The following is a 26,076-nucleotide window of genomic DNA, read 5'->3' as shown; positions in this document are numbered from 1 at the left end:
TTCATTGGATTCAGCTATCCGGACAGAATTTAAATTGATAAAAAAATTAATCGTTAATAAAAAAATTAAGCGATGATGGAGTGTCTAAAATGGGAAACATTACACATATTCGTGACATACATATTACATAAACATGAAATATAATATAGATAATATAATTGTTATAACACTATATATTTTTATGTATCACTGAGAAAATATATTTTTTTACTATCTCTTTTCTATGCATAATAAAACTTGATGTAAAGAAATTATATGAATAAAGAATTTAAATGAGGCAATATGAGAGAAAAGTAACATTTTTTGAAGAAAACTTTCGGTTAAATTTCTTGTTTTATACAACAGGAATTCTAATTTTATATATAAAAGAAGACATAGATTAATAACATGTGTTATTTTATTGCTTGCCATCTACTTCAATATTAGAAATACGTCAGATCTCTCAACTGCAATCTTAGATTACTGCTACAGGGAAATGATCGAATTGCGTAACACGATTTATACGTAAAATTATATAATTTAATAGTGCTGTGATAATGTTGTACATGCAGATTGTTTCTTAGAATTCGGTAAAGTGAACTGAATAACTCTTAATATACCGTCATTATTTTCTTCGAATGTCGTTCGCGATTTCGTTACGTTTCTCGACAGCAAGGATGAAACGTGCTTAATTATTCATGCGGTTTCTCATTGACGCAATCAGTGTGGGATTGCGCGACACGGCACGTCGCGATTTGGTAGACGGGATCAACTGACACACACGAATACCGAATTGGCGTACAAAAAAACAACTGCATCTATGTATATATCATTATCGTTGCCGATGATCCGATCGAATTCGAGATGTGAACACGCGAGGGCCTGGAAAATTGAATTGCGATCGAGCATCGTACATTCATTTAACTTAATACCGTCGCAAATGAGCAAAAATTGTTGAATTCAATTGAAGGATGAAACGTGGCAAATATCGTTATTAAGCTTTTCTACGATTATTTGTTAAATCAGTGCACATAAAAATAGTTATTTGTCGGAATCTTTACTTTATTTTTATTTGACGGTTTATTCTTTCTATATACAATATAATCTTGCAATTGATTAAAAGCGTCGTAACTCAGAAGCAACCGCCATCTCAGGTAGAAAAGATTATAAAAGTCGTCGGGATTTAAGAGGCACTCCATACATCACTTGTATTCGCATTCACTTTAAACTGCCATAACCGAATGCGCCCGCTACCGCTCTTAAGAGGCGAGAAATTGTCGACGAGTTCGCATTCCTTAAACGTTCTTTAGACTCATTCCGAGCGATCATCCGATTGAAAAGCACCGGCCGCCGTTGTGCAGGACGAAAGGCAGAAAGGCGGATCGTGCAAGCACGATTTTTCGATCTCGACTTTTCGTTGTCATTCAGTCTGTTCGATCGGTCCCTCTCCCTCCTACGCATTATTGATCCTCCGAACAGATGAATGAACCAAATCTACGCGACCACGGGGACTTCTTGGCTACCGTGAATGGGGCACGGTGTTGTCGCGTTCGGGAATGGAAAAAAAGGGCAGCCGGCTGGTTTTCACGTTTCGTCGAGTCCCGCGAATGGCAACACAAGTGTGCCATTGTCGGCTCGGGCTCAAGACTTCGAGAGCGCGAGAGATCTTAACGTATTGTCGCACGGCTTCTTAGCACCATTAACTACATTTTACCTTAAATTTAACCTAAAGTGGAGGCCCTCTTGACAAATTTTCGAGATTTAGGGCAACACGACCGGTTTCCCATCGACAATGGCGAACGGGCCCTTCGAGTGACCGCGTTGCACTCTTGTTGAGTTGTACTCTTTCTGACCAATCGTTTGACTGGAAAATCACACATAGGCGCGCGTTACGCCATTGAAGGTGGTGACGTGTGTCGGAGACACTTCTTTAGGATGAAAATTTGATACATTATTTGTAGGCTTTGTATATGAGAAATTATATTTTGGTGATCAGTTGTAACTTTCCAGTTCGTAACTTTTTATTTGCTGCCACACTTGTCGTTTAAATTGATATCGTCATATTTGAAATGAAATTAATTGTGTGGATACATATGTGCGTACAAGATAATACAATAATTACAAGATAATTGAAATGATCCTTCTCAATTTCTCTTTATTAATTGTATTTATTTTATTAATTGCATGTATTTCACAATGTAATCACTCTAAAATCTTCGAACTGAAATTTAATGCAAAATAATAATAATTGACCAGCATTGAAAACAAGTGATTCAATTGTCAATTTTTAAGAGTGAGATTTCACTCTTTAGAATTAGATTTCACTCCAAAGATTTTAGAGTGATTATATTTGTATATTTTTAAAATGTATAATATATTAAACAACAACAATAATAATATAAGATAACGCTTGTTTATTTGCAAAGCAAAATATCAATAACTTAAAACGATCAAGAGACGAGCAAAAGATATTTAAATAAGTGGATTCTTTTTTTAACTATAATTTAATAAAATAACAAATATAATATAATATAATATAATATAAATACGTTTCGGATCACAGAGTCTTCATCAGTACGTTTCGGCTCATAGAGTCTTCATTAGTTTATAATAACATAAAAATTAAAACTTAAAATCCTAAATCTTACATCTAACTCTAAAGTGACAATAAGAGACCAGTAGCGGGATTCTTTAACCGTTTTATCGATAATTATCGCTATCGTTAACTAGCGACAGTTAATGACAGAACTATCCTGGAAGAAAGCGCGGCATTCATTGGCTATCGTTAGTTAACGATAGCAACAATTGTCGATAAAACATTTAGAAAATCCCGCAACAGATCGGTAATCAAACAAAATTTTCTTTCCGCATATGATGTGGTCATTAGAGATACAGGCATACACCATGTCCAACAATAAAATATAAGTAATTAGCGTCAATGTAAAGTCCAATAACAAATTCATTATTTTACTGCGAGAATTACGTTAAGTCCAATGTAAATTGTGAGGTCAATATTGTAAAATTGTTTGAACAATTAAGTCAGTATAAATGTATTGACAAAAAGCAAGAGTGAATTGATGAATTGATGAATTTAAACTTACAATACAGTGTGAGGTAATGCGTTCGAATTAAAACTTTCTTAAATCTGGTATTGCTTAATTTATCTCTTGTTGACGATTATATTATATTTTATTAAATGGTTAAAGTAGGATCCACTTATTAAAATATCTTATTTGCTCGACTTTCGGTTGTTTTAAGTTATTAATATATGATATACATTTATATTAAGTATATTGAAAAAAACGTATTTCATCTGTCATCGTTTGTTATTTTTTTAAAGTATTATATAGCTGAAGAAGCTTTTTCATATATATTTCTGAAATTATATTTTCATAAAACATTATATTGCAATAATCAAGAGCGACATTAATATCTTATGGCGAATTCGATTGGAAGCACTAATGTATATTAAAGTCGTTGTACATTGATTTAATTTGAGTATAAAAATAAAATGCAAATATTTCGAATGAAATACATATTTTACCTAATAGTACAATAAAATGTATTGAGTATTTCGCGATTTAATCGATTTCTGTATTTATAATCTTATATTTTTACGTTATTATGTGTACGACGGCTTTAATGTGTACCAGTGCGCACTGAGTGCGTCCAATCAAATTCGCTATTAGTATAAAAAACTAAATATATTTAATTGAAAATGGTTATGCATTTTGAACATAGAATTGTTTTTATTTAATTATTTTGATTATTTTCTATCAGTAATAAGAAATTATTAATCTTTTATCCAAAATTCTCATCTTTTGTCTTATATATTTTTTTTACGAAAAGAAGATACTTTTTATGAAAATTCAATGAAATTTTTACAAGTCAATATTTTATTGTGTAACTATTTTAAAATTTATGTTTTCTGAGAGTAATTTGAGCATAAAATAAATGAACATATCGTATTTGTTTAAAGGAATTAATATTTTAATGAAGGCATAATTTAATAATTGTGATATTTATTTTAGTTAAATTTATATTAAAAATATACAATTTGGTTTTCTACATAAATCATACAAAAATATATCTACAATACAGTCTTACAAAATATATTTACAATATTCACAATTTGTTGAATATATTCTGTTTATAATCTCAGTTCATATAATGTTATTGTCCCAGTCTTTTTCTTAAAGTGCTTATCTATTCATTTATCTATTTATTCAATTTGTAAAATCGTGAGAGTTTGAACTTTACATTACTTTACAGGCTTCGAAAATTTATGTATAGACTTTCAAATTTACGAGTTAACGATACTCTCAACGGTATGCTTCGTGCATGTCATATTTCTGAACATTGGAGTTGTAATCGCCTCTGGATTTGGAGTTTGATAATCTGCCACCGTCTCCACCTTCCTCCTCTTGTCGTTCTCTTCACTTGCCCTCAAATTCCTCTTGCAACCTCGAGAGAGATCCCGCGCTTCATATCCGAGTACCTGATCTTCCTGTACGGAGTTTATTCTCGAGAAGTCGAACTTCTCCTCGGGACCGACGTCTTCATTCGCGATCGATCTCTCGAGATGCTCAGTTACGGCAAGTCTGCGACTGAATTTGCCATCATCACTCTCGCTCTTTATCGATCTTTTTTCATCCTCATCTTGATCACACTTCCGGCCGGGCGATTCCTCTCCGCAACTATCCTTGCGTTTACCGCAAGTCCGTAGGCAGCAGCATTTTTGATTTTGGCCAGATGGCAGATCTTCCTTCTTATATTTCACTCGGCGGTTCTGAAACCAGATCTTTACTTGTTTCTCCGATAGCCGCAAATTCGTCGCGATCTCAATTCGACGTAGTCGTGACAGGTACATGTTCGAGGAAAACTCGCGCTCCAGCTCCAACAGCTGAGTGCTAGTGAACGCGGTTCGGATACGCTTCGAGCTGTTGCTAATGGAGCTCGGGGATTTTGGTGGAGGCGTCGGGGTACTGTTGCGGGACGGAGACTCGCTGGGTGTTGAAACGTCTGAGGAAAAAGGTCAGAGGTTAATGGCGTTGCTGCGAGAGGTAGTTATAGAAGAAATTTAATAGATCAAATGCTTGCTTTTACATATTATATCTAGTGAGATTGGAAAAATATCACGAAAATGCATAGTTAAAATGATATCTTAGAAACTTTAAAAATATGAATAAATATAAAAAATTTTTATATATCTACTAATTTTAATTATATATTTTTATATATAACTCACATTATATATAATTAATATATAACTGTAATGATATATATATGATATTTATTATATCATATTTATATCATATAATTGTATTAAATATAATTAAATGAAAATAGATAACGTTTTTGTGAGGTATGATATCAAGTACGATTTTAGACTCATTATGTTAATTGTTAATGATTAACATTGCATGTAATCACAAAAGCGATTATTATATCTTTATGAATCATTAATAAACAATTATCATGGATTTATTAGTAAGATAATAATATTAGTTATATATTTACCTGGTAGTCTGCTTGTCGAGTTGTTCAAAGGTGATGGAGGACTCTGTCCAGGTATCGGCAAAACACCCAGCGTCGGTGGAGTGATTGGTACAGGCATAGTGGGTGGTCTGGGCACTGGTCTGATCGGTTGATATCCCAAACCCACATTAAAAAAACTGAACATGTAATTAGGCAGATTCCCATAATATGGTAGCGGATACGACGGCGGCGAGTTGTTGCCGATTAAAGAATCCACTAGGAAGCTTCGAGACATTTTCTTCTCTTTGAAGAATCCCTCGGAAGATCAATACAACTGCTCAAGTTGTGTCCAAGCCGTGGAGTTCACACGCGACACAAAGTAATCCAATAATCATTGAGACCTTTCTATCGCACTTAACTTTCTGTTTAATTCTTGCTTTGAATTTAACGGTACAAAGAATGAGACTTGAGAAATCACTATGTTCTTTCTTTGATCTTTCTGATTATTCTTTCCGATTATTTTTAAGACGATTATCTTTTTCTGCTTTCAACCTCGCACTTTGTAATGTTTTTAATTGTAACAGACGAAGTCAAAAATATATAGAGTCGAAGATCCTAACTGCACGAAGGTGCATCGAATTCTGTATTTCGAGGACCCTGGTCTTGTTATATATACGGGGTGCAAACTCCACCCAGGGGTTGGTTTTGATTCGGGGCCCCTTCATACGGGGCCCCGCCCTTCTTCTCCACGAGGGTGCCCCATTCGGGGTTCACCCTAACTGCCCTCCCCAGGGAACGACAGTGAGTAGGGTATTTTCTCGCAGCGCTAATTCGACGGGTGGCTAATATCGCCGGAAATTTTATACGGCCTCTTTACCCATCTTTCTATTATTATCGACGCTCCGACCCCGCCATACTCTGCCCGCCGTTATTCCGGAGTACGACCGATGAACTCAAAGTATGATTTAAATCGATCAAATAAGCTAATGTAGATATTAGATCTTCTCTTTCTTTCTTGATAAGTTAATAAAAAGTTCCAAAGTATTCTTAACTCTGAGGTCAGCTTTAAAACTCTCGAGTCATCGCAAGAAAATAGAGATAATTATTTATTCATAATTTTAATTTTATGATTTATAAAAGCATTTTATCGCGCGAAATACTATTCGGGAATACTATAATTACTATTAATGAATTCTTATTATAATGTGTGTTTTAATGCTGATATAATCTCCGTCGTCTAAATGATGACCTGAATTCATACGATCCGGTTTCGACAAGAGCAATGAAAGATAAAAGATCTTTTCTTTTTCTGCGATTTTTCTTTACGAACAAGGGTGGAACGGTTTCTTGCTTCTTCTTTTCACCTTTTCTCCTCGTCAACGTTTATCAACTGGGCTTCCTTGGAACGTGCTGAAGAATTTGCGCGGGCAATCAAGATAAGCTGGTAGGAGTTAGTTAAAGACGTTGGTACCTACCTCGATTTGTGGAAAGCGTCATTAGTAGTCTCCGGCGGCGCGAAATTAGGTAAATGACGCCACAATAGATTTCCGAAATTAATTAAAATTGGACGTAATGAAATTTGTATATCTCCGATCTTTAACTGCCAATGCGTTTGAGAAATATTTTAGGAGAAGAATAAAAGAATAGCATCTCTCTAATTTTATCTAACTGTTTATCTTGTCATTTTTTAAATAATTCTTTATTTCATGCTAAAATTTTAAAATTTGTTCGAATAGATAGCTTTTAATGAGTTTAAATTTGCGATTTCATATTTATATAGATAAATAACTGAATAACGTAAATATGTTTTTGGAGAGTATATTGCTCCCTTACTTTACGAGTGGCACAACTAAAAAAATTGAGTTTCCATAAAAGGGGAAAATCATTTTTTAACTTAACAGAAAATTATTAATTACTGAAATAATATCGATAAAAAAGACTTTTAACATAAATAATGTTATATTTTTGTCATTTTTGTTTCATACTCTTAAAAACAATCCTTTTTAAGTCGTGACGATTTCGGCGATTTTTTAAAGTTTAGTTAATTTATTTTTGATAATTGTATATAATGTTTGTTTAATTCATAGTAATGACTCAAAAATCACGTTTTTTTATTTATGTCATTTTTGGAATAAAAGTGAATATACTTAAATGAATGCGTATTCGAGTAAAGAACGAAATAAATTTTTATTTTCTTTTTGAACATTTGATTCACGCACAATCTCTGGAACGATTAGCGAGAAAACAAATTTCGACATTATCACCGTCTATTACGTAGCTAGATCAGTTTCATAGGAATAAAATTACGCCGGTGTGACGAGCGTCGATTTACAGACGAGATCGCTTTCCGTCGGTGTCTCTCCGAAAGGGCAAAACGTAAATTCATTTCCCGGGTCGATATTCAGCGAGGAAGCTCAAATCAAATCTCGGATCTGCTTTAGAAACTGAGACTCTACTAGTTTTATTTTTGCCTGCTCCTTTCTTCTTTCTTTTTATGAAAATTTGCATCCCTGAGTATATCATGTTGATGAAATCTCGCAGCTGAAATAAAAGTTACTGTTGTGGGAATAACGAGAGAAAAATGGCGAAAGAACTATGGAATACAAATCTGTAGCTTAATGGTCTGAATATGTCGACTGACCGAGGATCATCAGAAAACATTTTGTCCACTTGGAGAATTCAGTATATTTTATGGAATTTCTTTAAAATGATATTTTAATGTCCTTGCGCAAGATTGCAGAAGTTTATTTTTTATTGCAATATTAACGTACAATACCTATATGTATTTTAATTAAATTGTAAAAAAATACTAAATGATCAAATGAACAAAAAGATTATTGCAAAAAAAGATTTTACATGCAAATGATAAGTTGTAAATGCATGTAAAATCTACAAAAAAATCATAGTTATGAAGGATTTACTATTTATTAGTTTTTTTATTCATGTAAATGAAGACCTAATCATTATTCATAGAATATATGCAGCTGAATTTTAAATAAAAGCATATTGCATCCGCGCGTAACGTATTTTGTATTGTGATTGCCTCCAAAAATCGCCATCGCGGTACAGCGAAGCGTATCAACGGAAAGTCGGAAAGGAAGGTAATAATGGTAATACGTTTTACTTCCATACACGCGACTAATTTCTTGATTAGCCGTTCCTGTAATTTATCGAGCGAGTCGCGCAATAGAAGACGAAACCGTGATGCGTTCACAAAGCGTAAAATTAGTGTTTAACATGAAACGCTGTTTCGAATATCCACTTTCACGATCAGAGTTTCGGCCTCGTCATTGCGCGAGTATTCTTGTGCGAACGATTCCATGCTGGCTGCACCTGTCGATGCACCCGAAAATTAATTGCGCGCGACGACGCATTCGTTATGTCAAGAGAAACTCGACCTGATGATCATTTCGTGATTGGGACAAAATTGAGGCAATACGATACAATGATAACACGTTTTAGTAAAATACTCTAGAAGAGAAAGAAATAATAGTTGCTGCAGTACTTAAATATTGATAGTTACGGAATTATTTGGCTTGCAACTGTGCCGTAAAAATAAGTAACGAAATCTCGTCCATTAAATGATAATAAAGTATTCAGTTAAATGGAAAGAAATGTTTTTCGTTCGGAAGGAAGTCTCGAGTTTCGCTTTTGCTTTAAAAATGTTTAACATTTTATTAGCTTAATTAGTTATTAGAATTTTAATATCTATACATACCTTATTATTATCATCAATGATTAAGTTACATTGGATCGCGATAATCTCTAAGGGTTGAAAGTTTCGATATTGACAGATAATATACCATATTATTTAGCGCACACCGGTAAAGTTGAGAAAACATAGCCACGATTTTAAACTCCCTAACTACACGACTAATCCCATTATCGAAATATACATGAAGGGGCACACCCCCCACACTCTCACATCTTTGCATTCGCCTATTAAAAATCACGGTAACGTTATCTTATGGGGCTGAGAGTCGTGAATAATACAATAACGCTTCTCTCTCCCTTGCCTCAGCATATGTCCGCCGGATCCGCGATTCCAAGGGGATGCCCGCTGAACCCTTCGACTAGGGGTCGAAAACCACCCTTCCTATTGCAAAGGGAGCTATTCGGACTAGAACCATATAGTCCTCGTCCTGCGGACTCATGTACGTCCTTAGTGATGTATCTGTAGCGTCATTACGTAGGAAGGATATTTTAATTTCGTCCATAACCCTCTACCTGGAGTCGTCCTATTGGTCGCTCCCTTTTATCCGGGGCGTGACTACCCTCGTACGGTTTCGCTACTTGTCCAATCTTCGTGGCCGTAAGCTCTCAAAATTTCTGTTTTGAGAGCAGGCCTTCAAATGTCGAGAGCATCGAAGCGTTGCAATTTTTAATCAGTAACAGCCATAGCAAAGCACAGTATCACGGAGTGATGACAGTACAGTTTAACATAAGATTTTAATTATTTTATTAACGATATAGGTATCGATATGGTTCTTATAAAAGTTTGTTACTTATTATTCAGGGTGAGTTACGACAATAGTGTGGAATCTTAGTGGCACATCCATTATTTAAAACCGAAATCAGAATTATTGTCATGTAAGAATATCTTTTCCAATATTCTTTCAAAGATTAAGGATGAAGGATTTCTAAGATTTAAGTAAGGAATTTACCTTTGACATTTCATGCATTAATTGTGTATAATATAAGAGGCAAGGACGTTATATGTTTATACGTATTCTTATGGAAGACGCACTGGGGAAAAGATATTTGCATGATTTTAAAGAGAAAATTACCTTTATCAAGTTTATTCTTAATAGGAAACTTCTACGTTGAAATTAAACGTTACAAGCACAGGTGATTTTCCATTTGATCTTGATACGAGATGCAGGTCTCGACTCCAAATCCAATATCGATCGCTACTCAAAGCTAATTGAATCAAAGTGAACTATATCGGGAAACTCGGTAATAATCGTTTACTGTGGTCATGATAGAATCTGTTTATTGTTAATTTGAGGTAAGAACATAATATCCACAGATGTAATATTACGATGTAAAACGTTATAAATGTATCAGTCATAAATGTACCAACATATTTTTAATAATATTCCTGTAATACGTTACGTTACTTTATGCTCGGTTGACGCAAAAATCGGTTCGGGATATTGAATCTAAACACGATTGAAAATCTCTCTGCAATATCGGGATAATCGCTGTCACATCATATACTTACATATACGATTCGGCTTAGCCAGGCGAACTTATTCCCCGTTGTGAAACTTTCAAAGTATTCTGTTGCGAAGCAATATCGCCGCGTCGGTTGCGAAATGCTCGAGACTGCAGTCAAACTAAATATTTGAAAATATATCTCGGTACCTTGTCCAGAAAATCGCGAAATGAAGCTGAGAGCTGAAAGGACTTTTTCGCGGTCGTTTCGCGGACGATAAGTGCTTCTGTGCTTGGGCAGTAACCTCTTTTGATTCACTCCAAGATAAACATATCATACGAACATTGTATTTTTCTCGAAAATCAAATGTAAACTTTAGCTGTACGTGTCTGGAACTGACGGCTTAACGAGCCGGAAAGGAGAACTTCCTCAACTTCTGTAAATCGCATTTCGACAGTTCTCGCTTTTCCTTATAATTCCCACTTCCTCTCGTTTTCTGAAATCAGCGGCTGACTTGTCACTTTTACAGTGAGATATTTAATTGCATCTTTTCATTCGAAAAATTACTTTTTACTTTGACGAAATCGTATTGTATCAATAAAATTGATTAAAAGTATTTGAACATTTGAAATTATAATTATTCGTAAAAAACATTTTTCGTTTTTTCCTGCGTATATAATAGTTAAAAATTAGAACGAATATATTGGATTATGATTGAAACGAGTAATTCACGCAACGTTTAAAGTAAAACTTATACGCCCTTGGAGAAAGTTTTTTATAAGTATTTTATCTCTGAGCATATAATAAAGATACTACGACTCAGAGAAAAGATTTGAATTACTTTCATTCAAGTACGTAAATTTTATTTTGTCTTTTTTGTGGTTATAGGAACCTGAACAAAATTCATGTTTGATATTAATCTTAGCCGACAACTCAGATATTTACGTCGCCATTTTTCAATCAGTCGCGACGCAGTACGCTGAAAGTTCTCTCGGTGAACTGTCGTACATTGTGAGAGAATCCGCTATGAACTTTTCATATTTGCGTCTAATCGAATAAAAGTCATCCGCAAATCTCCTGCCTTGACAAATCGAATTTTTCGTATAATCATAGACACGAAATTTGCGTTTTTATAGATTGAAAGGGTTCAATTTTTTAATCTGTTGATGCTGCGACATTTAATGTTTCTTTATTAATGAAAACGTTTCATGTTCTCTTATTAAGCAAATAAAAACCATTAGTATTTTTGCTGTGTTATTTCCAAGATAATCAAATTTTTAATCTTTACTATTTGTTTGGCTGAATAATGTGTTTGTGCTTCACCGACTCCAGTATGACGTCACATTTGTGTTCAAACTTTATATCAGATTAAGATCGATGCGAAAGATTTTACGCATTGATAGTTGCTAACCTGGTCTTTATGCCAACGTCCGTTAGCAAAAAAGAAGATCGAGTACTCCACAAGGCACAAAACAGAACATTCTACGAGATAAACGCGATAAAGCGTATAACATGAAAACGGTAGACAATAACCTTTACATTGTCATGTATGTGATCTATTTTAATCCAGGCTCTTCGATATCTCCTTCCAAAACATCGATCTCGATTGAAATTCATGGAAGATGGAATCAGGTTCTCTTTCCTGGTATGTACATACGGGGACACTCGGCAGATTGATGTCCTCGACAAACTCGCTGCTTCTTCGGAGTCTTTACTCCTTTCACTGTCGATAGTATCATCTCTTCCCTTGCCTTCCACCGCCACCCCCGCCCGATCTCTGAGGTAGAGCTTCAGAAATTAGACTTCGGCTCATTTCACCCGGCGGAAAAAAAACGTGCATTCTTCGCTCAGAATACGAGCTCACAAAGGAGCATCCCATTCGAGTTGAACAACCCACGCCGTTGGTCATCTATGAAAGGAAAAAGAGAGAAAAAAAGCGGCGCCGATGGATATGATCATGGGAATGGCAAATACGATTTCGGATATTTTCTTTTGCTGCCACGTCGGGCAAATAATTCGACTATAGTCGAAAGGGCGAAGACTCGCAAAAATCCTGTATAATACTGGGCTACCGTATCCTCCTTCGCCACATTGTCGATCGATTCACAAAGATGCTGCGCGCAGATCAGCTGCGACAATTTGCTTTATTTGCGTCGATGCACCGTGGCAAAGGACCACTTAACCCTTTTCGAAAAAGTAGAATTTTAAGGACGTTTGTTTTTCGATGAAATCAGATTGACGAGCAAAGGGAATGCTTCCAGATGAATTAGTCACGGTCTTGTCTCTTTTGATGTAATTGTTTGAAACTACTTGACATAAATATATATATATATATATATATCAGAATTTACTTATATCTTTGAGCAATTTGACACCCATCTAGTTGCTGTCTGTATTCTCATTAGTTGCAACTATTGCTTAAAAAATAAACAAGAACTTGATAGAGTTTTATTTAACGACTGAAACAGTTTTTCTGATAAAAATTGTGCTATTGATGTAGACTTATACCTAGTTATGGACCAATATAAATAAATTATTATTGGTTATTATATTATGTAGACCATTTATTATCCTATTTTTGTTGAATAAATGGATTCAGATTTTGTACATCTTTTATGCACAACTGCAGACAAAGCGTGACATCTTGATTAGAATCCTAAGTAATTTTACTTCTTAGTTCTAGATAAAAGTTAATTTAACTATCCAGTTGCTCAAAAAATACATGAAATTTCTATCAGAGATTCGTTAATATTGTCACTGTTGGTAATTCTTTCAGTTAGAATATTTTTGTAAAGAACAAGTAAATTCGTTCTCTTTCCGTCTTTCTCTCAGCAATGAAAGTCACGTAGAAAGTTTCCGTACGAAAGTAATTCGTCCAGGATTCGTCGAATACAGCGGATTCCAAACGGATAAATAGCAATTTCGAAGTTTCTACACAGGTCGAAAGTTTCTTCAGCTCGATAACTTCTGTAGTTACGTTGGGGAAGAATTAACTGTTTCCGAATTTTGATGTCATTTTCTGAAGGATCCGAATCGCTTTATTGTTAGTTTAATGTTTATTTACTTTTTTAAATAAATTTTTAATGAATTTTATTTACTTTCTTCAAGCAATATTCTCTTTTTTTTTCTTTTATTTTTACGAGAACTTTTATTTTTTCATGATTGGACGATTAGTATTAGTCGACAGTGAGAAAGAAAAAATTTTTCTCTTTTAACATTTCTCTTTTGTCGCGTAAATTTTTCTGTGATGTGAAAATCTACTAAAAATTAGTTTAATATAACTCTACTCTATTCTCTTAATCTTGCGTGTTGGGAACAAACTTGTAACATTCAGAGATTGAGATACCTCAGGGCTATACCAGTTAAACGTTAGTATTCACAGAAACTTGTGGTACGTTTCCCTAATAAGGAAACTTCTTGGTCCTAATAGTTTTAGTCCTTGACACGATCCTAGACAAGAATTGAGTTACTTTCATTTTCATGCAGAGTAATTATTTAAAGGTAATGTGCCAATATTATTTAATCACAAATTCTATTTGATAATTGTAATAATATAGGTACACAATATAAAAACATATTATGTATATGTAAGAGATAAAAAAATATGACATTTCACTCGATCTACTTAAATCCCGATAGAAACTAGATATTTTCGCTAATGAATCGCTATGGATCTTCTGATTTCCATTTATATCTCTAATTAATCGGTCACATCAAATGCGAGACGTACATATTATAAAGATGTATATTTGGTTAAAAAGCGAAAGAGCATCGAGTCTTTTGTCGGCGATGTTACAATATTGTTTCGCGCTGTATTGTCGACAACAATGATCGGTCCCGCGGTGATAGGATCATTCTAGCGTAGATTATTCGATAATTTCATTCGTGTTACGCGTGTTTTATTCCACATGCAGGAGGGACGTCTCTTTCCTTTTCCCTTTCCCCTTTTTGGCTATTTTGCCTGTCATTCATTTTTCCTTTTTCTATTCTTCTGTAATTTCTCAGTCTTTAGTTTTCCATTTACTTATTTTCTTTCTTTTTTATGAAATTGTAATATAATTTTATTTATTGTAATATATAATATCTTGAAATTGTAACATATATTTTTATTGCTGTGTATTTTATTTATATTTTATTTAAACTATACATGATTATTTATTGTGAGCTTTTCACTGTTTTGCTCTTAATTTATTTTAATATTCTCTGTTAAAATGAGATCTTTCTTTTTTGCTTTACATTTGTAACTTTGTATTTTTTTAAACCTTTACTCTTTAGAATTTGAGTATTTGTGTTTTGACACGCGCCGAGGATTCTACGTGAAAGCAGCAGTCAGTTTCGCTCTCTTTTGCGTCTTCCTTTGAACATTCGTGATTACCGCACGGTTTGTCGAACAACGTGAATTGGATGACGATCGGCCCGTAGCAGGATCTATGGTGAGAGTATCATGAGATGTAATGACTGATTCGTCAAACGTTAAGAGGTCCGAAAGATATATCGACGCGGATGAGAAAACAGCTAAGCGCATTTCTCTTTCAGAAATAACGGAACAAACGAATTTATGCTAATCCATTTCACGCGAGAGCATCCACCAGTTAGGATAATACGGACCGCCGAAATAATCGAATCATCATGTCGATTTCTATTCGCTTCAGATAGTCGTTGAATCGAATCTCGGTTTCGCAAAGAAATATTTGCAATATGCAAATTCTGATTTTAATATAAGTTAGCATATACAGAATATTTTGTATTTTTCTCGCTTTCTTACACAGTTGAAAAATTTGTGTCAAGTTTAACATATTTTACGTGTCTTAAACAGTCTACCCAAATTTTTATGTTAATTTAATAAGATGAGTTTGTTAGGAAGTAACAGAAATATTGTATAAAAAATTAACACAAAAAATGTAACATATTTCTTTAGTAAAATTAACATTTAGAATATATTAAATTAACACTGTTTATTCATCTTAGAATTTACATTATTTTTATGGTATTTGTTTTCACTTACCCATAAATTGTGTTCTTTTTATACTAATTATAAGAAATATTGAATATCAATTTAATAAAATATTCAAATAACACAATCACATTATATCAAATTAACACTCGGATACGCAAAAATAAAAAATTCTAAGAGAATACAAGAAATTTAAATACAAAAAATTTTACAAGGACCGATTTTAACACAAATACAAAATGTTTTTACTGTATATGTTTACGAAATAGACAGAAGACAAAAAAAAAATTTACAATTAATTTTCAATTTATCAAAATTGAAGAAATATTTGAATTAATAATTACGTAACTATTAATTTGTTTTCAATTTCCATGTCTTCAACTCATTATCAGTAATCGACAGTTTTATTAAATTAAAAATTTCAATGCTGTTCTTTTCTGGACGCACATAATTATACATATCGCGCGCGTAAAAAGATAACGCAAGTTACACGGCAAATCCAGGAAATCCATTTTACACGAAAAAGAACTTTAAAGATAAAGCTCAAACAGAGACATGGTTACCTTCTCTGCGAACCAAGAAAGAGGATTACATTGCGTGCTACAATTTCGTATGTGTTCTTTAAATCATCTGCCACCGGCGCAAAAGGCGGATTATATATGGCGAAAAAGTTCTTTCGTGCGCGTGTACAAGAGAATTTGGTTTGTTGGTTGTTCCTAAGCAAGATACTCAACAAAATATTCAAGGATATTCTACATCATTCTTAGGATTGTTTCTCGTTGGAAACTTGATTCACCATGAGAATATTTCATGTATTTCAAACACTTAGTTATTATAGCAAAGTTAGTGTTTGCGAAACAATGTTCTTATTATCTTTCATATAAAAGTTTAGCATGAAGGATGGTGTTAGATGCAAAGTGTAAGGCTTATAAAGTCCTTGATTTATTTGTTCCATTACAAGATATTTGAAATAATACGTGATATAAAAAAAAAGGAATAAATATAAAAATACAAAAATTGTGAAAGGTGTAATTACAGTGGAAAACATATCATAGCTTCAATTTTTTTATTTCTATTACTTTATTATATAAATTTTATTTACTTTATTATTTAAATTATTATTATAATTATTATTTAAAGTATATATTTATTGACAAAATTAGTAAATCCTTATAAGAAGTATATCAGAAATGATAATTAAAAAAGTTTTTATACTTTATAAATTCGAGAAAAAGGAAAGAAGGATATATTGTCGTATTGATTTTAACGATGCGATCTAATCCCTTAAAAGCTCACCAATCCTCGTTTTTCTCCTAAGTGGCTTCGCGAAAAATGAACTTTGGATGACGAAGCAACGCCAGAGATATCTTTTCCGCTCCGAATTTCACCCGTATCCCCTTTTCCGACGGATGTTTTATAGATTCATCACGTGGTTCATGAGAAGGGACTAATAAAAAAACCGTCGTTATCCTCGTTGGTTGCGTCGTCACCAATTATTTTCATATTCTAAACATCAATTTATGTAATGAAGATTAATTGAAAAGGGAAGGAAAGAAAAATATGCCATTATAAGAAAAACTTATTTGGCATTGTTATGAAAAATTAATTTAATTTTCATACTACGATATTATTAATCCAAAAACATTTTAGTAGGGTAGAGTAGTTTAAATAAAATAATACTAAACAAGAAACGGAGAAAAAGAGAGAGGGGAAGAAGAAGAATAAAATCTTTTTCAATTTATTTTTAAAAATATATACAGTGAATATATAGTGATTATTATGTTGAAAAACTTTAATTTTCAAAAGTAAAGGAGAACGTGCATTGAAAAAAACCGTGTCTTGCAATCTCTTCGGGCTAAGGGTGAATTCAGAAACCTTATTAAAGTTAGCTTCTCTTTAGGACGATTGCTCGAAAATTTCGTTAAACTATTCCATCCGTTTTTCCCGTCGACGATCAAACCTCGTTTTGCTTTGCTGTCCACGTCGGACAATGGACGAAAATTGCGATTTAACTTAGTTGCGAGCAACGCCCATAACGCTATTGCGCTTCCGACCACGTGCCGGCGCATAATGTACGCGTGCCGGGATAATACTTTACCAAAGACGCTTCCTGATTAAGGATATGCCATCGCGTTGCGCTAACGGGCGTATTGTCGTCTCGCGGTAATTGCATTATCGTTGGAATTGAAAGGACTAGGTGCTTTGAAAAGAACGAAATTCTCAGTACACTCTGTCGCGATTCGATTATGTTGTGTAATAAAAAAAAATCGTTAACTTCGAACGGTGCATTCGTAGAAGTAATGCAAGAAAAGTATGAAATAAATGCGATAAATTTTAAATGTGAAAAGATAAAAATATTGTTCTCTCTTTTAATGCTATTTTTTTTTATCATAATACACTTTGCCTGCGATATGAAATGTAAAAGGATAGAACATTTTATTATATTTCACTATAAATTTTCTGTGAAGTTATTGTAAGCATTATTTTAATTAACTTTCTTTCTCTTTCTATTTATACAATTTCATGTACGTGTTATTTGTTTTAATTACAAATTTAACTTTTAAACTCTAACTTTTTATCATTTAACTTTTATACCAACTGTTTATCCGTATAAAGAGATACATATTAAAAGAGAGTATAGAAAAATATATTTTATCTGTTATTGCTCAGGAATAAAAGAAAATATTCTTCTAAAAAAAAAAGCTAATGTGCAGTACAGAACTGTGTAATAGAATGCAGACTGCTATGTGCTGTCTGCTTGCGTTGAATAGCACCATTGTTTTTGTCAGCACTATTTACCTTTCAGCAGCAACGACTAAATCAGACTAGCGAAGAATGTTTGCGTAATAATTTTCATACAGCAACTGTGTGCAGCGCTCGTTTACTGTTCGTGACAATACAAAAATTATTCAAGCTGGAGAAAATAATGGGGAATATTGAAAAGAAAAATTTAAACATCGCTATACTTTTTACTTATATTATAATGTCGTAAAGAAATATCTCGATATTGATAATCGATATTTTCACTAATTGCAAGTTTACTTTTTTAAATTTAATGTTTCATTCCATAAAACATTTATGCATTGAATTTTTTAAAATGTAAAGTTAGGAAATATAGAATTTATTAAATTTATCCATATTTTAAAAATGAAAAAATATTTTGAAGTATATTATTCTGAATTAATGACAGAAAATCTTTTTATTAATGTAAAATACGTATATAGGTACATCTCAAATAACCTTCAGTTTTTCGCGTAAAGGTATTAAAGTCCTTAACCTGTTATTGTCAGGATTTTCTTTATGTCCTTGAAATTCATCGAGATGCCAAGAATGTATCGGCTATAATTCGATTCGCGCGGAATCATTATCATTCTATCCAGGTGCGCGCTTATTCGCGTGTTCAAGAGGCTGACAGCGTCCCCGTGGAAGGGGACGACACGAGTCTATAAAATCCCATAAACATCCCCGAAGAACGCTATAGGGGCGGTCGTCACTGAAAGGAATAAAATATCGCTTTCTGCGGCAATTTTACGGCAATTTTCCGACTCGCTGGAAACCGCGCAGGACGCATCAAAAACCAGGTGTCCGTTGATTCTGACATTCGCGCCCGGAGGACTCGCGCTACTGGTTAGATCTTTCCAAATCATCGAGGACCGACGATTAATAGCCGGAGAGATTCGGTGACATTCTCTGGTGGTTTCCAACAAAAACTGGAAACCACGCAATGTAGACAACGCGTGTGCCGCTTAAACGGCCAATGGTCCGTGTGATCATATTCATTCTGTTCCAGGACTTTCGTTCTTTTTCTCTCTTTTCTCTCTCTCTCTCTCTCTCTCTCTCTCTCAACTCTTGTTCATCAAGCTGGCAATTTCAATTTCTCGCGATCCTCGATTTATTGCAAAATTATGCTAATCACGGATACTTAGCGAACTTGTTAACATAAACCACGCTTGTATTGCGTTTTCATAACTACTGTTGAGTCTCCATTATTATATGAAAATTATTACAACAATGTTAGCTGCATAATGTAATTAGTATAACATTATTATTTTATCATCGCGCTAACTATACAATAATATTCGGTGCGCCAATTATCGCGAATTTGTTATCGCGTATTTTCTGCGCCCTCGGGAATTCGATATCATGTTATCAACGCTCGGCTTTAAGTTGAGCGAAATACCGTGTTATTTCGGGCTGCGGTATAAAATGGCAACGTGACGGAATTTGTTAGTTGGGCATTGAACGCTTTGTCATAGAGTTATCTATCTATTTCGCACAATATTGGCAAATCCCTGCCCGATATAGTTTGCAAAATGAATTTCTATCGTGAATCGTCAATTCTCAATTTTAGTAAAATACCTTGCAATTCTAAATACATTATCAAAGTTATTTTCCACTAGAGGTGAATAGTATATTTTATAGATTTTTTAAGGGATTTGCATTTTCAAAATATCGACACGAAATAATTGCTACAAAGATTGTATTTTACTTGTATGCATATAGATCCAAAATTAAAATGAAAAAAATATTGCGATTATTTATTGTGATTATCTATAGAAAATAACTTAAAACATGAGGTTTGTTCACAATTGACACTGAATAATTTTTCTTAACGACATAACCGTCTACATAACACGAATGCAATAGAAACGTGTTTATAGTCTAAAGAGCATTTTAATCTTTAGTAGATAGATGGAATGCTCAGAATATCCTCAAAAATTTTATTTCTAGTATTTTGTAATAGTATGTATATGGTTAAATTTACTTTATTTATACTCTATGAGATCGATCGAGGAATGAAAAAATAATGAACTTTAAGACTTCTGTGCAATATTTTTTCCTTTTTTAGACAAATGTTTTTTAAATAACTATTATATGTGAGGTAATGTAGTCACCTATCTACTTAAAGATTAAGAAAGATAAATGAAAAGACGTTTTTGGATAAATCCATGTATATTATTGTATAATACCTGATGCTTCTGTGAGTGGACTTCATGTTAACAATTTATCAAATTTTGCAAAATATATTATAATTTTTGTATAACTTTGAAACTGTTAATTAAAAGTTTCGAGAGACGTACAATCGATGTATTCACTTGCCATTTCTGATGTCGGTCAACCAATAATATAATTATAGGAGCACTTCTCTATTACTTTCTTTTTCGGAATTTAATTGCTAGTTTTTTATTGCATCATATTTTACATTAAATTATTAATAAAAATTTTACTTATCTCTTAAAATTATTTTAAAACAACTCGAACGCAAACATAAATGAAGGAAACATAATTTAAAGTCGAGGCATCGAGCAAATATGAACTTTTTTGAAGTAAAATCTTGATAGCAGAAAAAGAACTTACGAGAATTAGATCGTCCGCGCAAATAGTGAAGCGTAAAAATTAAAGTCAATATACGTGATTGCTTTGCCCTATTTACGGTTTGCTCTGATTGGTCTTTCTGCTATCAAGATTAATCACGTCAAAAGCTAGCATGAGACGTATGTAGTTGAGTGTCGTACCGGTGATTAGGTCCCACCGCAATTTTTCAAGTCACATTGTACAATTATGTGAACAGACATATCTTGCTTGTTATCGGCGAGCGAGCTTGTCCGGAATTTACTGTCCGTTTAATATGTCGCCCAATGAGCTACGTTATCAGAGACTGACATTGCTAACGTATTGTATCGAACCTCGAGGACACGATGGCGTCGTCATTGAAATCGGACAAGTCATTCGTCCCATTATAGTACATAAATGGTTATATAGTCGACCTGCTCATTTATGTCAGCGATGTGATCCATTAAAATGTAATATTGATATTGATCGACGGAATATTCCTCGCTGAGGATCATTTATAGTGCATAATCATTATTCTTAATTACTTGCAAATTATAAATATCGAGTAATGAGATATAATGCATAAATTATTGAAAAATGGGGGAATAAAGTGTTTCATTTTCGAAGAATTTGAATCTGCTGTAGCTTTTCTACATCACTTACTACTTATTAACTACGAATCGAAGGGCGAGAGAGATTTCATGAAAAATCGAAATGAAACATTTTGATTATAAGCGCTAGGCCATCGACATTGCGATTTATTTACGCGATTTGAATGATACAACAACGGGCAGTAGGTCCGTACATAAGTACTTAACGTGTTCCCCTGGTGACGCCGTTAACGCGTGTCGAATCGCTTGTAACGTTGACAATATTCGAGCCCCTTTTACCAACGTAAACCTGAACAGGAGACGCTATTCCGGATGCAGCATATCGATATTGTGCTCGAGTGGAGATGAGTGTCGAGTGGGGCTCATCTTTAGTTATGGTGTGTTAGTTACGCAATGCTTACTTCGCGATAAATTATATCACGATGAAAGAGCGCATCCTAGTGCATCCTGTATTGATAATTTTGCGATGCAAACTCGAGAGAAAAATATTCATCTCGATTTACAAGATTCCGAGAAGTCTTTTTACTTTCACGTCAGAAAATATAAATTGATAGAATTCTCGATACGCGATAGGAAAAAAATAATATCTAGAGATTAATCGGTTTTTTTATATTGTTGGATATTTACTAATCTTTGAATTGCATATGTACAATCGTATAATACTGTGGATTCGGAAGGGATAGAAGTTTATTCACTATATTATACCAGCCGTCCCTTTGATCGGATTAACTCTGAAAGCTTAGCAGTTTTCCCAATAATTAGATTTTATTGATTACGTTTCTGCCACTGTTAGAATTGAAATTGTGCTTGCCGAAAATGACGGAGTAAAGAGAGATGTCGATGTCGATACTATGCATTTCTAATATTGACAGGGGGATATGTATGTAGGATGTATTACCTAGCATGTATTTTCTCAGGATGTTTTTTTCTCTCGTTCAATCAGAAAGTCGGAAAGAGTCTGGAAGCCAGGTTGCAAGGGAAACTTATTCCTTACGCGTAATTTCCGACAGATCAATGAATTATCCGATTATTACCATAAGCATATGTCATCTCGGTGAGTTCGCGCATTATTAGGGATTTGCCTGTGCCAAACTGCGAGTTGAAGGTCGACGAATTGCCGAGGACTTGTTTGCTCAGGCAGAGCCCGGTCTTCTTTCAATACCGCATCAAGCGACGGGACGTAATCCCTCGATATATGGCTCTCATTTGTAACATGTAATCTTCGGTAAAATGCTCGGCATAACTCAGAATTATGCCCCTTTCGTCCGAATGTCCAACCATAAACATCGAGAACTGGATCGTTTTAACGTTTTGATATCTATGTATCGACGTCGCGAGGTTTAACAATCGAACGGACGTAAAAAATGAATAGTACGATCGACGTAATGCGTTCGATTATATCTCGTAATTGCCTAGTTTGACATTCATGCGAGAATACATTATCAGCGACTTGTAATGATTTTGCTCATTTTGATCGAATACAATACTATCACTTTTAATGCGGGGGTTGCACGAATTAATTATAGCGAAACGTATAATTTTATAGTCGTCCTTTGCACACTCGTGCGGGCCTATCGCATTTTATCGCAAGCTCGGACATTAATATTTAATTGGTTGCATCTTGAGATTAATATATCGGTTATCTGCGTTCGTATAAGCACGCTAAATTAAACTTTAGTGTCTAAGATGCGGCGTCCTTTTTGCGTCAGTATGGAAGAATAGCTTGTTGCTAAAATTATTCGGACTGTTGTGTTGGAACAAAATGCGTAGGTGTAATTGTTATCACAAAATAGCTTCATTAATTATGACTGAAGGTACTTACGTAATTACATGCTATAATTTCATATCTGATTTTAATATTCAGTTAATGTGTCGATAAATGGATGGTCTTATGTCATTAAGACGTAAGTAGGAGAGACCGGGTCTCGTTGGCACAGTTTTTACAATATTGGTATTAGATTTTTTAAACGATTAACTACATAGGTCGTCTGAAAAGTTTTGAGCCTCAACATGAAGATGGCATTACTCGTCAAAACAATTTTGGTACCATAATCGTACATACTTTGAAAGATACCTGCGAAAATTGTAGCTACTTCCGGCGCTTAGTTGTTGTTTGACAGTCATTTGTGCCAGTCAATGTCAATGTTTTTGTAAAAATGGAAAAAATCGAATATCAGCAGTCGCCATGATAAAAATTCACGAATTGCGGTTCGAATTAATTGACCATCCACCGTATTCATCAGATCTGGCCCCCAGCGACTTTTTTCTGTTTCCTAGGCTCAAAGTTTGGCTCGGAGGACAGAAATTTTCATCGAACGAGGTCATTGCATCCGTAGACGCCTATTTTGCAAAGCAAGACGCTCAGTATTATTTGAATGGATTAAAGGGGTGGGAGCATCGCTGGAAAAAATGTATCGATTTAAAAGGAGACTATGTGGAAAAATAAAATTGAATTTGACCGAAAAATTACTTGTTTCTATGTTAGGCTCAAAACTTTTCAGATGACTCTCGTATTATTATTAAAATACATCAGTGTGATAGAGAGAATCTTTCTCTACATTTTCATACTAATAATAGTTCTATACACTGTATACTTCCTTTGCAATAAATGAAATACGAACATGCCTCATTGTAGTTAACTTGCCCCAATATGTGGGGTAAATTGGTATATATCACAATATAAATTGACTTTGTGATAAATTCTATATTAAATTAACAAAAACGTAATAGAAAAGTAATAGAAATAAAAATTAGAGAGTAGATATGTACTTTTTAGTAAAAATTGTATTTTTCAAAGTTATTTTGTAATCATCAAACAGCAAAATGTTGTTAACAGAAAAATAAATATAAATTATTTTAGTTCTACCTTATTTTAACATAGAAATATTAAATATAAAGTGTTTTGTCAGAATTCAATTGTAAATAAATGTTCACACGTGCGGTACAAGAAGTCAACCTAGTCTTTTCTTATGATATGAGCTAAAGTACCCCATCCCTACACACGTCTGATTTTGACTACGTGTTGTATACTAACAAACACTTTTCTTTTAACTGATAATACATCACTTAGATTTGCTTTCTCAAGCCGAAGAACATTAATATGAAACTATGAAATGATCAAAAATTTATAATATTTGCCTGCTCTTGAATTAGATGTTTTTCTTTTTCTATTGTAATACTTGTTTAATTTAAATGAAATTTAGAGAGAAGTACCCATGTTATAAAAGAGATATTTTGCAGTAACTTTTCCATTGTTTCTTTTGCCAGATACATAAACAGAACGCAATGCCAACTTACCTCTTATGCCAACGAGACCTGGTCTCCCCTGTCATTATATCTAGCGCTAAATAGAATTATATATGTAAGACTCTCATGATATTATTAAGCGATTAGCATTTATTTTAAGAGTGCTCTTAATAGAATTTTTTATTCAAACATTTTTTTTTTATAATGCGTATATGAAAAGCTGATATACGCAGATTAAATCATCTTTTTACAAGAGGAGACACAACAAAATTAAAATAAACTCCGATAGCAAACTTGTAATGTTTGAACAAGTTACGTGTATGCATCTTTTAATATTGTAATTTATTATAATACAAAAAATCGTGAAAATAAGCGGATAGCCGGTTTGATCCAGTATTACCAGATCCGCTATTATTCTACTTTTTTATATTGTAGCATGAACAATGCAAAAAGATTCATTGAGAGACATAATTTCGCACCAGGAATTCCATGTGGCAAAAACACGCGGCATAGTTGGGTGCATTTTACACGCATGCGTGTCTTTTGCTCGATCCCCTTCAAAATCAATTATCACTCCATTCCCTCGAAATTATCGTTAATGCCTATGCCTGTCGGATTATGAGACGCGCGCGAATTTCCAAAAAAGCGCAAAAGTTTTTGGGGTCGACGTAAGCGGCTTACCAGCGCGTGCTTATGCCAGCTGGTCTAATCGATCTATCGAATACCCATCTATACGGGTATCGCGCACACGGAGGAGCTCACGGAAGCATTAATCCCATAAATATACCGAAATTATACACGCGGTGAGCGGCTTTTACTCCGGGAGAATAGAGAGGCGTATAGGGCAAGATACCGACATTACACGTAAATTTTCCCGTAGAGAATATCTATGCTCCTTTATGCGCGTCATAGATTGTGTTCGTGCGCTGAATCTTTAATAAAATACAAGCGCAACAATATACATATGGATTCATCTTTATGATATGAGATTCGTTATACATACGGATTCATCTTTATGTTATGAAAATGAAGTTCTAGTTCAACGAGATTACGGATTCTGTTTTTTCGAAGATGATCGTATTCTTAAATTTCTTCTATCTTTTGTCTTGAAAGATCTACGTCTTAATCATGTATTTGAATTTCTTTGCCGGCTAAAAATATGCGAAAAACATCCTTTTAATAAGAATATTATTACAAGACACGTATAAAGAATTCGTTCAAGTTGACGGGATAGGAACGTATGATAGGGTACATATAAATGGGATGGAAGCGATCTCGAAATAAAACGAAAAACTGATGCATCGTTATCGACAAAC

General features: G+C 33.9%; 1 protein-coding gene across 1 annotated transcript; it reads right to left on the bottom strand.

Moving 5' to 3' along the window:
* Positions 1-4,282: 4,282 nt before the first annotated feature.
* On the bottom strand, positions 4,283-5,752 carry LOC108728517 (GS homeobox 1). The gene is made up of 2 exons (XM_018457094.1): positions 5,500-5,752; positions 4,283-5,001 (listed from the first exon to the last, which is right to left on the bottom strand). The coding sequence occupies exons 1-2, from the start codon at positions 5,750-5,752 to the stop codon at positions 4,283-4,285; spliced, it is 972 nt and encodes a 323-aa protein (XP_018312596.1).
* Positions 5,753-26,076: the final 20,324 nt, after the last annotated feature.

This window comes from Mycetomoellerius zeteki, unplaced genomic scaffold (genome assembly GCF_001594055.1).
Source record: "Mycetomoellerius zeteki isolate Tzet28-1 unplaced genomic scaffold, Tzet1.0 scaffold62, whole genome shotgun sequence".
Lineage (NCBI taxonomy): Eukaryota > Metazoa > Arthropoda > Insecta > Hymenoptera > Formicidae > Mycetomoellerius > Mycetomoellerius zeteki.
This window is presented reverse-complemented; position numbering and strand designations above follow the sequence as displayed.

Coding starts and splice junctions, on each gene's coding strand:
- LOC108728517 (XM_018457094.1), bottom strand. CDS start 5,752: ATGTCTCGAAGCTTCCTAGTGGATTCTTTAATCGGCAACAACTCGCCG. Junction 5,002..5,499: donor CTCGACAAGCAGACTACCAG/GTAAATATATAA, acceptor CTTTTTCCTCAG/ACGTTTCAACACCCAGCGAG.